The following is a 16,375-nucleotide window of genomic DNA, read 5'->3' as shown; positions in this document are numbered from 1 at the left end:
AACAAACTAAGGGGATGTGATTATGGAAAATGACAGTGATTGATTGAAAAGATGTATTTGGAAAGAGCTTTGGGGCACTGTCTTGTTTGGGGCTGCTCACATCCATAGGGCACAAAATGTCTTTTGTACAGAGAGAGGTGGCTGCCTCCAGCCTCGAAGCATGCAGAAACCGTCATTATCCTTTTATTCCCTTTATCCCCCTGCATCTGTGATCAGAGCACGGAGCCTAAACTGCGTGCAAAGCCCTCTCTGGGAACAGTCAGGATGGGAAATGTTTGGAGAAGGGGTAAAGGGAAAGATCAAACTCTTGAAGATGGTTCTGTGGCCTCATCTCCATGTCCCAAAGGGCAAACCCACTGCTGCAGCTTGCTTGTTGTGGTGTGTGAGCAGGAGCTGTGCGTGCCGGTGGAGCTCCTGGGCCCTGGTGTGCTAGAAGTAACAGCAGTGGGTGTGTGTCTGGCTTCAAACTCCTCACTCCAGTAGTTAGAGGTGTAGGAACGTGTGGATGGAGAAACCTGTTGTAGGATTTGGAACAGCAGAGCTGTTCATTGTGCTGGATGAATCTGTTCTCCACTGTTTTCCGTAGAAAATTGGATTCTCTTAGAGTGACTTTTGAAAAAGTGCCTGCTTTCTTTCCATTATTTTTCCAATGAAATGTTTTGGCAAAAAAAACTATTGAACTTTCGCTGGGAGCTCACGTTTCAATTCTAAATTGAGCATTTAGGTTGAAAGTAAGAACCCTTCATTACAAAGTTCAGCTGGAGAGAACTGGCTGCAGTAACTGACTTTTAATGTGTGTTTAGGGTGGGTTTTTTGTGACCTTGTTATGAGTAGCTTTGGGCATTCTCAATAATTATTATAGAGTGCAACCTTTTGCTTTAAATGCTGGATGTACAGACCACACTAAAGAGATTAGCTCTTGTCTCATGAAATAGCTTCCATTTATGTGTCCCAGAAGATTCTGAGGGCCCCTCAAACTACATAAAAACAGGGTGACTGCAAAGTACAGCCAGGCCAGCGAGCGGCACGTAGCGCGTGAGGGAGGAGGGAGGGCGAGCAGCTTGGAGCAGAATCAGAGGATGAATGGAACTCCTTTTCGTGACAGCGAGTACCGTGGCATCATCTCGTGACTGTGAACAGAACAGATAGGCTTCTTGAGACTCGTCCAAAAGGCTTCTGCGCAGTGTATTCCATGATTGATAGCCAGCCTGTTTGTGGGAGGCTTTTCAGCGGGATATTTTACCGACAAAGCACTATGAGTACAGATGCAGACGCAGCGTAAAGCTCTGCTCTGCTCTCCCGGGTGACTTTGCAGATGCATAATGCAAAACGCGCTTGTAGAAGGGGCCTGCAGTGGAGCTGCCACGCTGGGGTTGGCCATGGCTCACCACAGCCTGAAAAAAAGTGTAAATAACAAAGTAAACAAAGGCAGTGCTTGGATTTGAGAGCCTTCAGGCCATCCGTGCTTGGGGTGAGGTTCATCAGCCTGCTGGGATTTGCAGCAAAGCTGTTGGGATTTGCTGGCGGTCCCTCCCAGCCTGTTGGTTTTGGGTTCAACCCTTGGGCCTCTACAAGGACGTGGGTTAAAGCTGCTGCACCGAGCTCCGTTGTGTGTCTGGCCAAACCCAGCACAACTGCTTGATGGTGGTGGCGGAGGCTGGCGCTGGCTGGAGAGGAGTCTGTGGTTTTGGGGAGGTTTCCAGTCAGGTTTTCTTTTGAGTCGCTGAAGGCTCTGTCGGGGTCATAAACAATTGCGTGGATGCAGATGTGATGACTGGTGCTGCCTAATGGCTGTTCTTATTAAATCTTACAACCATAATGTCAAAAAGGGACTAATAGCGTTCTGGAAAGAAAGGGAAACTGCTCTGTAGTTCCTTTAGATCTGTCCCCCCTCCTTCCCTCCTCTGTTTTCTGTGGCTGCCTTTACTTCGATGAAACATTAGGGGGTCATCTTTGATTTTGTTTGCAAGACATGCATGAGATGTTGGGAGCTTGTCGACCCATTTGTTATGGGGTGTGGTAAACATGGTAAGTGCTTCAGCGTGAGAAGCTGAGCAGTAAATGTGGAGCTGTTTTCGTCTTCGTTATTCCTAGATAATGACACAAATTAAACTCAGAAAGGCCCCTTCTGGTTGGGGTTTCCACATGGTCTTGTGTTAGTGAAGTGACTTGTTTGAACTGGATGATCTGTAGTTGTAGATGTACATTGCGATTGACTTATTTCTTTGTTTTTAATTTATTTTTCACTTCTTAACTCAAGACGAAGGAATTTAACTGAGTAATTTTAGTTGTTTCTAGGGGTGTTTTCATGAAGACCCAAAGGACGGGGGGTATCTCCATGTGTCGTGCTAGCACTGAAACTGTCCGAAACCATCAATGAAGAGTATATCTTCTTCAGAGAGAATGGTTCTGCTAGAATGAGCATAAATTCGCTTTTCCGTATAATGTGCTTATGTTGATAGAGCATATTGTTACTATAGAGGAACACAGTTTACTGGAAGAGCCAGATCAGCCCAAGGGGTTTCTGCTGTGATAATTCTGTGTGTAGCGAAAGGTGAAAATTCATAGGGGATGTTTATGGATGAGCTGCCTGTCTGGGGTTATTTTTATATTTTGCAGATAAGAAAGGAGAAGAAAGAAAAGTCCTCCTCCTGGGCGCTCTTTCTTCTTTTATGTGTGCATTGGGAGGCAGGAGCAGGTTGTAGTTGAGTCACTTCCCTCTTTTCTAGGCCAAGATTTATCAATGGAATCACTGACCCGACATTTCTAAACCTTAATGGGGTGGCTGTTTATTGGTGCTGCTGGTTTCTGTTGGATTTGGGCTGTCCCAGTCCAGGCCCTGAGCAAATGCTGCAGACTGGAGGAAGCACAACCCTGGCTCTGTTCTGTGTTTGGGGTGTTTATGTGGCGTTGGCAGTTGGGGTGGGACATGGCCAAGGCAACACTCAGCTTTCAGGCCGCTGAGTAGTCAGTCCCACATGTCCTGACAGTTTTTACCTTGGTTGTTTCTCCTTTTTGATAATGTAATGGGAATGTTTTGTTTTCCTTTGTTTAGTCTTTCTGTGGTGAGATAGTGGGTGGAAGTCTGTATTCCAAAAATAAAAGCTTTTCCTAGCCAAACAGGCAGTGTTTCTTCATCCCCTCACTGTCATGGACCTCTGAAGTGTCTGTCTGTCTGTCTCACTCTCGTTGATGAGACTTTTATCCAGGTAGCTAAAGGGCTGTGTGCAAATATGTTGAAATGAGAACTTCTACAAGGCTGGTTGACCTTGCATATGTAGACTGATTGTAACAAGGGGACAGCTGCTTTCTTGTGCGAACATGAAAGCTCTGAGAGTGGTGGAGGAAGGCTCTTTGACTTTCATCATCTCCCTCCATGTGTTGAAGAAATAGAAATAAACCCACCCACTTTTGTCGTCTGTCCATTAGAGTTTTCCTTCTTCCATTCCCTCCCTTCCCCTGTCCTTCTGTTCACTGTTACCTGTCCTTACCCTCTGCTGTAGAACTTCCCACTGGTGAGCCTAGGAATGGTCATGCTCCAGCAGGAGACAAGGAAAGGTAGGAGAGAGAGAGAGAATGAACCTTTGTGCTTCTGACTCTGCAAGGTCCTTAGATACCTGGGTCCTAATTAAAAGGTTAAAGCCACTTTAAGAAACAAATGTCTAACTATAATGGCAACTTTGTGCAGAGGGGCTCAGTAACTAAGGCCTCACAAGGTGGATGCAGCAATGAATTCAGGAAATGACAGAGAAACAAGTGGAATGACAGCTTCTTCATGTAGATCTTCTGTTTGTCTACAGAAACTTGGAAATATATTTCCTCAAGCTTTATTTTATTTTGTAGAGGGCTCATTTTGGTGGGTTTCATCGCCTGGGTGTAATCAAAGACTCCTTTCCTAGTGTGGTTGCCATCTATAGTCTCAAAAAGATTGTGATTCCTGTAATGTTCTAGAAAACAATGCGCCTGATGTCTCTTTGAACTCACCTCTTCTTTTCTTTCATTTCAGGACAAACACCATGATGCTGCTCACGAAATTATCGAGACAATTCGGTAAGTGTGCAGTGCAGACACGGCTGGAACGCTTCCCTGTGCCTTGCTGTGTCCCAGTGAATAAGGGTCTGGAAACAAAATGGGAAGGAGAGCAGCATCTATAATTATAATCTAGCAGCTCTGAATTATTTTCTAAGCCGACGTGATGTTTTTGCAGTACAATCTCCCTGTCAAACAGACTTAATTTCCGCTTGCTGTATTCTGATGTCTTTTGAGCATAGAAATGAGTAGCGAATATTCAGTTTTTGGTGCTTATGGCAGTCTATGTCCAGTCTTTAGCAAAGCAAGGATAAGAAAACATTGGTGTGCTCTGTTCAATTCTGGTCCTGCACAGCCTCTTCCTCTCCCTTTCTCCTTGTTGCTGTGAGGTAGGCCCTGAAGGGGCCTGCAAGAAAGCTGGAGAGGGACTGTTTACAAAGGCTTGGAGTGATAGGACGAGGGGCAATGGGGATAAACTGGAGAGGGGCAGATTTAAACATAAGGAGGAATTTCTTCACCATGAGTGTGGTGAGGCCCTGGCCCAGGTTGCCCAGGGAAGTTGTGGCTGCCCCATCCCTGGCGGTGTTCAAGGCCAGGTTGGATGGGGCTTGGAGCCCCTGATCCAGTGGGAGGTGTCCCTGCCCATGGCAGGGGGTGGAACTGGATGATCTCTAAGATCCTTTCCAACACAAACTGTTCTATGATTCTGTGTTGCAGTGTTGTTAGCATTTCCACTATTTGGAAGTGATTGTCCCTACTCTGCTGGTAGGGAGGTGACTTGCTGTAGAACTTGTAATAAATGCTAACACAAACTCCCCAAACACCTGAGGGGATTTGATGTTTTGTCCTTATGAGATTGCTTAAAAGCTGTTCTTGTTAGTGGTTTTAGATCCTCACTGTGCAGGCTTACCTCATTTCAGGGCTGTGCCTGCAGCAGGCTTTAGTGGTTGGGTGGTGCAGGTACAAAAAATGGTGTTTTGTCTGCACAGCCACCTGAGCTTGAAGTTAGGTCAGTCACATAACGGCGAGGAGAAGGCAGTGAGCTGTTTTTTGCTCCCCACGTAAGCGTGAGGGCTCAGAACTTGCATGGAGGTGTTGATAATATCACTTAGATACATGAAATCGCAGAATGGCGTCGCTGTGAATGGTCAGTGGTTTTGGGGTGCTGTAGGAAATGTCTTCGCCACATTCAGCTTTGTCAAAGCTTGTTAGAGGATCAGAATTCTTTCAAAATATTGCACTTGTGCATTACGCTTCCCGTTAGATTTGCATCAGCCATGGTTTTTGAGTATTTTTCAAAGCATTGAATGCATTTATCGCCTCGTTTTGAAGTTGTGCCATTTCAGGAGCTTTAAACTACTGCCAATGTCTGTGGGCACCGTCCTGATTATTCAACACAAACGCGAACCATTGCAGCTTTCCAATTAGCATTTCGTGACGTCTGCCTTCCTCCTAACAACACTGTGATCTTTCAGGTCTGCTGCAGTGTTCTGTCTCTACACGTAGCAATGCCTGTCTAGAATTGAGACAGACTGCCTTATTGTACTCGACTGGAGATGTTTTTATTCATTATCTCTTCTCTCGTTCCAGGTGGGTCTGTGAAGAAATCCCAGATCTCAAGCTTGCTATGGAAAACTATGTTCTAATTGACTATGATACAAAAAGGTGAGAGGAATATTTTGTTTACCCACCGCAAGGACCGGCCAGCACGGTTACAAACTGATTCACTATAAGCTGGTTATTCTTAGACACTACGAACTGAAGTTTTCTTTTTGAGCTGGCTTCCCTGCAGAGTTATTTTGGTAGGAAATGTGTAGCAGCAATATTGGCAAAGGCTCTTGGATTAAGGACATAATTGGAAACTCCACACAGCAGAAAGTTGAGCTCTGGTACGTTGGAATTACTCACTCCGAAACAATGATCGGTATCTGCGCTGTTGGACTGCATCCAGTGTTAGGAATCTGAATGGCATTGAAGTTTCTGCTTTTGCAGGAACTAAGCGTTCCTGTTTAGAAAGTGGCACGCCGGAGCTGTCTGTTAGGGCCGTGTTCTGTGACTGCAGGAGGGTAACCATCCTCGTCGCTCTGCTGGGTAGGGTTCAGTGCAGGTGGGATGCTGTTTGGATGAGGGTCTAAATTAAATGATGGGCTATTCAGAGTCACAGGGAAAGACCTTTTAAGACTACCAAGCCCAACCAGAAACCTCATGCTGCCAACCCCACCACTAAACCCTGTCCCTAAGCACCGCATCCATATGGCTTTTAAATGCCTCCAGGGATGGGGACTGCACCACTTCTCTGGGCAGCCTCTCCTAGTGCTTGACAATCCTTTAAGTGAAGGAGTATTTCCTCATATCCAATGTAAATGTCCCCTGGTGCAACTTGAGGCCATTCCCCCTTGTCTTATCTTTCATACTGCTCTTGCCCTATTCATACCATTCTTCTGGGCAGTTAGAAGTAATTTTAAGATGCCTGTAGTTACATTTGAGTGCCTATTCCACAAAGAAAATGAATGTACAGTGTGTGGCATTCACTTGGAGGTTGGGAGAGGCAGATTCTGACCTGCAGCATGTCTGTGGAGAGGTCTGAGATTCCGTGTATTGGCTGGGCTGTACTGAGACTGGAAAAAGACAACCTTCCAGCTGCAGGTTACAAAAACCTCCTTGCTTTCATAGGAAGGATTGGATTTGTTTAAGTCCACAGCATGACTAAACTTTTACAATGAAGTTTACAGATGAAACTACATCACTGTAATCACCGGCTGTTGTCCTGAACGCCGGATGCTTGTGTTGTGATCTCCTTAGGGTATTGCTTCCTCCTCTCTTAATTTCATTTCAATTGTTCCTTTGCAAGACTTGTTAGTCCCTCTCTTCCTCGTGAAAAATTCAAAAGGAGAAATCGGGGTCGAGCATCCCTTGTCATCAAATCCATTAATTTGGATTTGTGGATCACTCACAGGGATTGCAATGCTGTAACTTCTGTAGTTCTGGCATCTGCACTGGGCATGTTTGACTAGGCAGCATCGGTGTGGTCAGCAACCATGCCGAATAAAAAAGAAACCCCTCTGTTCCCAAGTGTCAAACCTCACTTTCTGCAACTTTTCAAGGAAGTCTAAGACCATCACCAAGATGACAGGTTTTTTGTTTTTTTGGTTTTTTTTTCTACTCATTTGGAAAAATTTAATCAGAAAAATTACTTGCAGCAGATACTGATGCGTGGATGAGAATGAAAAGCAGCGGATTATAGAAATGCTTGTGCTGCGCAGACAAAAACCCGTGTCAGCCTCTTGCTTTGTCTTAATGTGGAATTAAACACGGGTGGTTGAAAGCCTGAAGTGGAAGCGAGCAGCGCTCCTCAGGGAGGCGGCCTAGCTGGGATACTGGTAGTGAGGATCAGGAGACTGAAGAGCCACTTCCTCGTGATGCTCCCTGGATCCCCGGCCACCTTCCAGATCTGGGGATGGCCATGATTTAATTATCTTACTCCCCTAACTCCTCAAATTGTACTTTTTTTTGGCTGCTGCTTTATGGGTCTGATTGTGTAACGGATGATGTTTCTGGTAATATCTTTTCTTCTCTGGCCTGAGATGAATTTATTTAATCCTCTCTGCTTCTGTCATTAAGGCATCTGCCTGGAATCACTGTAATCCCAACCAGCCCATGAAGCCCTCGATATTCTTTTCTGATGGGGGAAATTTCAGGTTGTATCCTGGGTCTCTGCGTTTTCAGTCCCAGAGTTAATTTCTAGAAATGTCTCTCCTTGCCTTGGGACTGATTGTCATGGAGAGATGATGGAACAAAGCAGAAACATTTACAGATGTCTTAAATTGCTGTGTATGGAAAAGAAAGTAATGACTATGAGAATGCAGAACTTTCTAATAAATCATGCTTCGAGTTCAGTTCTTTTTCTATGAATTAAATGAGTATTGTCATGTATCCCTGGTCTAGTAGGGATTTTAGTAAAGGAAACAGTATACAGAGTTCTGAGTGTATGAAATTCCGTGTGCTACAAGAAACAAACCCTAAATAACCACCTATTTACAATATGTGATGGCAAAAAAGTACCAAGTTCTACCTTCAAACCTACCTTTTGGGGTTCTGGTTTTAAGTGACCCTGTACTCTTTCTTCTCACACAGCTTTGAAAGCATGCAGAGGCTTTGTGACAAGTACAACCGAGCCATTGATAGCATTCATCAGTTGGTATGTATTTACCTCATTACACGCTATTATGATTGGACTCGATGATCCGATGGGTCTTTTCCAACCTGGTGGTTCTGTGATTCTCTGATTCTCTTTATCAAGTTGGTCTGAGTGCACGTACAGCAAATAACACCTAGAAAGCGGTGACTGCTGTAACACTGGTTTATGTGTATTCAGCACCTCTGTTCTTCTAGGCAGTTAATAAGGCTGATATTAAGCCTTGATCACATCCAGGCAGGCAAGGAGTTAGTATGGGAGGGATGTTCTTATAGGAAGAAAAGAATAAAGTGGTTTTTTTCTCCCAACAGCAGGTTTGTAAGCTGTTACTGCGCAACATGCGCTTCTGGCACCGTTGTTTCAGCACTTTGAAACAGCTGAGTTACCTTCAGAGGGAAGAGGAGATTTCTCTGCATTTAGCGTGTGGATGTTTCACAGGGATTTATCATACAGATTTACTTTTGCATGGGGAAATCGGAGGCTTATGTGTACTTAAATAATCCATATGAACTCTCTTGTGTATTGTGGAAGTGATCCGTGGCTTAGGAATTTCCTTGCTTGTCAGTCAATTCAGCCTCTCTGGGCTGGGGCTCACACTGATGGCAAAACCAGAATGTCATCTTTTCAGACCAACTTAACAAGCTGTTTGGTTTTCTTGCCCCTAATAAAGGTTGAATTGGAGGAAGCAAAACTTGAGCAATGAATTGATGCTACTGTTCCGTTTAATTTTGAAAGTATTGGTGGATTTTTTTTTTTCCCTCTTAAGGGAATTATTTGAAGTTTGCAATATTACAGCAAGACGACTCTGTTGCAGGCTTTTCTCCTCACTGTGGGCCTACAACTCCCTAAAGCTTGGGCTTGTTTGGATTCAGGTGTTCTCATGCTTGTGTTGGTTAATGGCTAAAAATGTGAAGCTCTTCAACACTTGGAATCATGATCTCAAATGGCAAATGCGACTTGTTTTGTTCTCTTCTTGCCATCTCACACTCAAACAGAGGAATGTTTGGGAGGGCTCCTGGAGTAGTCCTGTTCTTGTTTGTTTTTCCTTGTCCAAGGAAGAAGTAAACATTTTAAACCTAACTTTTATATTTAGGATAGGTTTTTTTTCTGAAGAAGAAAGGACGCGTGATTTCCATCTTCTTCCTTCCAGTCCCTGTTTGTGTACATACGATCCCTCCCGTCCTCCAACTCCTGAAATAAAGTGAATCTGCTCTTACATTGACGTTTCAGTCAATGTCAGTTCAGTGACGAGCAGTAAATAAAAGATGAGTGAACAAACTTTTACACCTACTCCAGCTATAGTCAGTATAAAGCTTTATGGTGCCTATTGATTTTTACATCTCTTTAATTTCCCCTTCCCCACCGATTTCCAGCAGGCAGATTTGAAATAACCCATTAGTTGAGGTGAAGCAAAGCACAGAGCAATCGATGTCGACTGATTTCTTTAGTTTCATTGACTGTTTTTATCGTTACAGAGAGAAAAAAGAGGGAGGTGGGAGGGCATTCCCCTCGTTTCTACGCAGACTTGTGCTGGTGACGTTTCCTTGTCCTCACACTGTGTTCCCCTCTCCTTCCTGCTCTTTGTCTTTAGTGGAAGGGAACCACCCAACCGATGAAGCTGAACACTCGTCCCTCCAACGGGCTCCTCCGGCACATCCTGCAGCAAGTGTACAACCACTCGGTGACTGATCCAGAGAAACTGAACAACTACGAGCCCTTTTCCCCAGAGGTTTACGGAGAAACTTCCTTTGACTTAGTGGCCCAAATGATAGATGAAATTAAAATGACAGAGGATGATCTGTTTGTTGACTTGGGCAGTGGTAAGTGACCAGGAACTTCTGTAGGTTTTCTTTTTCTCTTTTTGCTGTTTTTCCTCTTTAAAAAAAACAAAGCAAAGTGAAAACAAAGTGAAATTCATATTTGGAAAGTAAAGCAGGACTAAGGATTGTGTTACAGAATAAGCACCTTTTCTTAGATAATCCCCAGTGATGCTCCTGCTGTTTATGACCCAGCAGATGTCTCAAACGCCCTTCCCAGTGCCATTACTGAAATGTCAGCCTGCAAGTGCAATAAACCATTGTTACAGAAAACTCCTGGTTTCTGTTGCTATTGGTTGATACACTTAGAAGAAACAATATTAAAAATGGTGCTTGAAAGATAACAATAGCTGCTGAATTTCTAAGGATTCATCTGTTCTGAGGATTCATTCGGTTAATGCCCGTCTTATCCGAACGTGGGAACGTGGTATGGTCTGCAGGACCAGGACCAGGGAACAATCATTTCTCTGTACTTGGTGCTGTTGAGGCCACACCTGAATCCTGGGGTCAGTTTTGGGCCCCTCACTCCAAGAAGGACGTTGAGGGGCTGGAGCACACCCAGAGAATGGGAATGGAGCTGGGGAAGGGGCTGGAGAACAGGGGTTCTGGGAGCAGCTGAGGGATCTGGGGCTGTTTAACCTGGAGAAGAAGAGGCTGAGGGGAGACCTCATCGCTCTCTGCAATACGACTCTCTCTTCAACCAAGTAACAAGTGATAGGAGGAGAGGAAGTGGCATGAAGTCACTCCAGGGGAAGTTTACATCAGATATTAGAAAACATTTCTTTACCAAAAGAGTGGTGAAGCCCTGGCAGAGGCTGCCCAGGGCAGTGGGGGAGTCTCCATCCCTAGAGGAGCTCAGAAAGCGTGTGACCGTAGCACCTTGGGCCATGGTTTAGTAGAGGTGGTGGTGTTGGGCTGACAGTTGGACTAAATGAGCTTAGAGGGCTTTTCCAACCTTAATGATTCTGTGATTCTACTTCAGAATAATACTTTAGAAAATATTATGGGGTTCAACACTCAGAATTTCAGAAGCTTCCACTACACTGGCAAGACTCAGTATTGCTTAAAACCAGATCAACTTCCCAACACTCCAAACTCTGCTTCCATCAAGTGCTCCCAAGAGTAATTACTTGCCATTTCAACACCTTGTCTGAATGCATTCCCTCTCCACCACCCCAGCTTATATTAAAAACAAAAAATATTCATGCAGTTTCTCTCTGTACGAGCAAAATTTTGCACACGAGAATAATGTCACTCCACGTTCATTATGGCAGTCACTGAGGATTTTATTACAACCCCCGCTATGATCAGGAGCTCACTGAAGCATCGCTTTTTGTCTATGAGGAACACAAAATGCATTGTCGTCTCCCCACTGCACTTAATCACTGTGCAGATGACCGCATGAGAACCAGGAGCGACTCCGGGAGGACGGCCCGTTTGCACAGCCAACATATTGCTGTTTTCCATTTCACTGCCTGCCGGCGGGAAGCAACCCTCGTAATTGGAGGGGTGGAACTCCCGCATTTAAACCATTACCGCTGGAGCGCTGGCTGGCACAACGAGAGCTGCAGACAAGGGGGTGTTGCTCAGGGTTTTTTTTTTTTTATTTGTTTTTTTGGGCCTTTCTGCCAATTCCCATTTTGCATCCAAATGTCCATTTTATCCACATGCAAATAGAGATGAACAATTTCTGCAGGGGGAGAGTGTGGATGATCAAAGAGCTGAGACAGAACTGTTTTGCTGTCTCTTATTAATGAAGTGCAAAGAGGACAAAGACTAAATAGGAAGAAAATCTTCATGATAAGGGTGGGGAGGCCCTGGCCTAGGCTGCCCAGAGCAGTGGTGGCTGCCCCAGGTTGGATGGGGTTTGGAGCAACCTGATCTGATGGAAGGGGAGAGATTTAGATTAGACATTAGGAAGAAATTCTTCACTCTGAGGGTGGTGAGACACTGGCCCAGGTTACCTAGGGAAGCCGTGGCTGCCCCATCCCTGGAGGTGTTCAAGACAGGTTGGATGGGGCTTGAAGCCCCTGATCCAGTGGGAGGTGTCCCTGCCCAGGGCAGCAGGTCGGAACTGGATGGGCTTTGAGGTCCCTTCCAACCCAATCCATTCCATGATTCTTAGAAGTGGAATTGCACTGCTTCCTTTCTAGTTAGGATATAAAGCCTTTTTCCTGAGTACCAGGTTCGTGGCATTTCATATCTTGTAGGGAAGGGGGACTGACTTTGGTAATGGACGTTGCCTTAAATCTGCTTTTTTGGACTCAATGATCCAGTGGATCTTTTCCAACCTGATGATTCTATGATTCAATTGGGATATGGTAGAGTTCCGCTGGGAACTGCCAGGCACAACTAGGAGTTGAAATCCTACCATGAAGCCTCATCCCATGGATTGCCCACATTTTTCCTCTCAGCCTTTGCTTGAAGAGCTCACATGTCCCTTTGCGTTTTTTTTTGTTTGTTTTTTGTTTTTTTGTTGAAACCCGTTCTCAGATTTGTTTTTTCTTTCCTGCAGGTGTGGGCCAGGTGGTGCTTCAAGTGGCTGCAGCCACAAACTGCAAACATCACTACGGTGTGGAGAAAGCTGATATTCCAGCCAAATATGCTGAGGTGAGGTTGTTTTGAAGCGAATTGTGTGGATATTCCTCATTTGAAGGCTGACTCTGTGGGTCAGGGTTATGGTTAAGTGCTGTACAGGAGGAAAAACAGTTTTATTCTGGTTGTTTTTGCTTCCTGAGGCAGTAGGACCTGGAGCACTGCATGCTTGGGGAGAGAAGGGTATGTTTTGGCACTTGGGGAGAGCATAGAAGAAGCTTTAGCATGTTTTTGAGGTGATTTTAGAACCAAGAGTTGTGAAGCTGTTTTAACAGTGGGGGTGTAGGACCTATTCTAAAGGAACCATGATATAAGCTTCACCTCAACACCCACAATCATTCTGAGTCTGAAATGGCTCTGATACAGATCTTCCAGAAACCATGGCATTAAGCAGATCTAGGAATGAATTCACCAAACAAATATTTCTTGAAGGTTTGTTGCTGTTTACGGTAGTGATGTCCCTTCTTAATGTCCTAAACCTTAAGTTCAGCTCAGTTATTAAACTGTTGCAGGCTAATTGATGAGGCCGGTGTCAGGTATCTGGTTAACAGCTGCTTAGTAGGCACTGAAATGAAGTTGTACTATAAAAAAGCATAACGTTTAGTCAGGCAGGCAGTTTTCTTTACACTTCTGTGCCAGTGGGGACACACAAAGCTAATCAGTTCCAAGGCAAACCTGGAAGGCAAGTGAGCTGCAAGCAAACGATAAAGGTTAGTTATGCCTTACCATGAGAAGTTTACTTCTTTTAGTAAACTGAACAGAAACTTATCCCTCCGTGTTGTTAAAACAGGCTGACTCGGTCTGTGCAGGCGAGAAAACTGCAGCTCAGGAGGGGCGAAAGTAAAAATCCTTGATCCTCCTTTAGTGCTGTGGGCAAAAATGCGTAAACACAGCAGTGAGGAGGATCAGACAGGAATCTAAAAATCCATTTTGATTTCTCTTCCCTGACCCACTGGAAATTTCCAAGTGGAGCACGCTTTGCACTCCCCCTGTGTGAGCGTTTGGTTTCATGGGGGAGTCGCTTGCAAGGCCTGGCCTCCTGTCTGTATTCGTTATCAAAGTGTTAAAGAGGGAAAATGAAATTCTCACTTTCACCCATACCCCTTCCTGTCATTGTGCAAACACAAGGCTTTAGCAAAAACGGTTAGCAAACAAGAAATTACCCACAAATTGTATATTAGGAATATTAACTCATGAGGAATCTTCAGTTTGACCCCGGTGTTTCTTAAGATCACTGGGTGAACAAAACACACTGTGTTATTCATCTGGCTATGGACAATGTCCTCTCAAATTTAACTCCCCAGTGTCAGAACGTGTGAGGTTGCCTGCGTGCAGCTCATCTTGTTGTGCTCCGTAATGGACCAGTTTTCCTCCTCATCTCTGACAAGCATTTTTGGAAGGGATTGGATTAAGTTTCTAGTTAAGATTGGCAACACCTCTCTGGTTACTGTGATGGTTAACACAGATGGCTCTGAAAACCTTCAGGTAAAGAGGAAGAACATTATAGATTTGTTTCAGTGAGGTTGTCCTAAGATGAAAATGTAAGTTCACACCATGTATGAAAATACTGAAGGTTCTTGGGAGTTATCCCACTAAGCCTTGGAGTGCTTTTGAAATGGAAAGAACTTTAAAGCACATCTGTCAGCACACACTGTTTTATTGACCTGCTGACAGAGTTCTCCACCATCTCCAAGTGGTCAGTGAAGCCAGAATTCCTGCTGTGCTTTTCTCCCTTAATTCCTTTCCCTGCTACCTCCAAATTTGAGCCCTCCCACACGTGGAGTCAAATCCTAAAGATCAGGACAGTTTTTCAGTCTTCCAAAAATGCTTGAATTTCATTTTCAGAGGTGGAGAATAGGGGCAGCTGGACCCTCACTGCTACTCTGAACTAATGGCTTAATTGGGGTCACCAGGAAAGCTGGGGAGGGCGTGCAGGGATAGGACGAGGGGGAACGATTTTCAGCTGAAAGAAGGGAGATTGAAATGAGATCTTAGGAATAAATGTTTTGCTGTGAGGCTGAGGAGGCCCTGGCCCAGGTTGCCCAGAGCAGTGGTGGCTGCCCCATCCCTGGAGGGGTTCAAGGCCAGGTTGGATGGGGCTTGGAGCCCCTGATCCAGTGGGAGGTGTCCCTGCCCAGGGCAGGAGTGGAACTGGATGGGCTTTGAGGTCTCTCCCAACCCAACCATTCCATGATTCAATGATAACAGATGGGGACAAGATTTTATCAATGTGCAGATGCATGTTTGTAAGGCACCAAGCTTGATGTCTGGGGTTTTTATTTCCTTTCCCTGGTATTTGGGCTATGGAAAAACAGCGCCAGCCTGGTTGGGTGGCAGCAGTCGTCCCCCTCCTCTGCAGCTCTATTCCTTTATATGTAGTTTGAGGCATTCTCCCTGGCTCCTCCTCCTGCTCGCTGTGGCAATGCCTTGCTTTCTGCTTTCTCCTTTACCCTAGCAGACCTGTATTTATCCTGTTCCTTTGCTCTCTTGGCTTAGATGGGCTGCATTCAGTGCCTCCTCCTCACTGTGGGATTATACCACAACGCAGTAGTTACTTAGGGTTGTGCCATTTTTAGTGCTGAGCAGTGTCAGCTCGGATTGCCTTGCTTAGAATGTTCAACTTCGATGAAGGGGAGAGAGAGGAGAAGATCCCAGCTTTGACTTCGTCCCGGTTGAGCCAAGGCTTTAAGGAAACTAAACCAAACCAGTCAAACAGTCGTGGGGCTTAGTGACCACTGTCAGAGCTGTACCTCCTTCTACTGCCACGTACCTGGTAACACAAGATGTCCTAATAGGTGCTTTTGTTTTTCCTCTCTCTTCTAGACGATGGACAGAGAGTTCAGAAAGTGGATGAAATGGTATGGGAAAAAACATGCAGAATACACAGTGAGTGAAATTCAGCTGAAAATCTTTGTGATCTTTGTGATGTACAGAATTTGCCAAGTCCTCTTCACCTTTTCACCAGCCAAGTAGCACTATGAGTTCTATCTGCTCCCTCGCTTTTATTTTGATCCTGAGGATGGTGTTCTCCAAGGCATCCTCCCAGGGCCCTCTTTGTCCTGCCTGACGTGTCGTGCAGTGTTATTGGGAAGGCTTTCAGGTCTTTTCAGAAGCTCTTGGAAGATTTATTCTTCTAAAACATTGTTGTTTTAGCTGGAGCTGCCATATGTCTTCTGTTTGTATTAAATCTCCTTTTACTTCCCCTCCCGCTCTCCGTCATGTGGGGTTGCACTGGGTAGACTTGAATATGGCAGCTCCTCCTTGGGTTTCTGAAATCTGCTTGAAACAAAAGCTGAAGCTTTGGCTGTGCAGCAGGTGGGATCCCTTGGGATCTGGTGGGATGTTGAGGGTTTTGGCATTGGGGAGCATGTGGACAGAGTTCTGGATGGACGCCAGCGCTGCGGGATTAGAGCGGAAAACTCTGCAGGACCAATTAACAGGACAGAGGGAGGGAAGGGATGGGTTGTAGGCTCGGGAAAGATGGTGGGTGGTTAGTTCTGATTTGGGAAGGGTTGGGATTAGGTTCTCTGAGGGTGGAGCTGGAGCAGGAGGAGTAAATGGGTCACAAGGCAGCTTTCTTCTTGGGGTTAGGGACACATGGTGAAATAGCATTCCCTTTCCTCCAAATGTTACTTAATCATTGTGGATGTGTGTCCACTTGGTAGTGGTAATGTGAAGCACACAGAGTCGTATGCTGTCCTGGACCATTCCTTTCCCTTTTCCTTTTCTCCCCCTTTTT

The 16,375-nt window shown here is 45.2% G+C and overlaps 1 protein-coding gene across 10 annotated transcripts in view; it reads left to right on the top strand.

Moving 5' to 3' along the window:
• DOT1L (DOT1 like histone lysine methyltransferase) overlaps window positions 1–16,375 on the top strand; it is a 73,136-nt gene that overhangs the window by 11,331 nt on the left and 45,430 nt on the right. For 9 of the 10 annotated variants that reach the window (XR_011339202.1, XR_011339206.1, XR_011339205.1 and 6 more), the window contains 6 exons: window positions 4,007–4,050; window positions 5,620–5,694; window positions 8,164–8,227; window positions 9,816–10,044; window positions 12,557–12,651; window positions 15,460–15,522. Coding sequence is in view for 2 of the 10 variants with exons in the window: in XM_069877975.1 (XP_069734076.1) it covers window positions 4,007–4,050; window positions 5,620–5,694; window positions 8,164–8,227; window positions 9,816–10,044; window positions 12,557–12,651; window positions 15,460–15,522 (570 nt within the window). In the remaining 8 variants the exon portion in view is untranslated. Of the gene's footprint in view, window positions 1–4,006; window positions 4,051–5,619; window positions 5,695–8,163; window positions 8,228–9,815; window positions 10,045–12,555; window positions 12,652–15,459; window positions 15,523–16,375 lie in introns of those variants that run through there. The other variant, XR_011339209.1, reaches the window with a different exon arrangement.

This window comes from Phaenicophaeus curvirostris, chromosome 28, assembly GCF_032191515.1.
Source record: "Phaenicophaeus curvirostris isolate KB17595 chromosome 28, BPBGC_Pcur_1.0, whole genome shotgun sequence".
NCBI lineage: Eukaryota > Metazoa > Chordata > Aves > Cuculiformes > Cuculidae > Phaenicophaeus > Phaenicophaeus curvirostris.
Note: the sequence above shows the minus strand (reverse complement) of the source record. Positions and strands in the feature narration are given on the sequence as shown.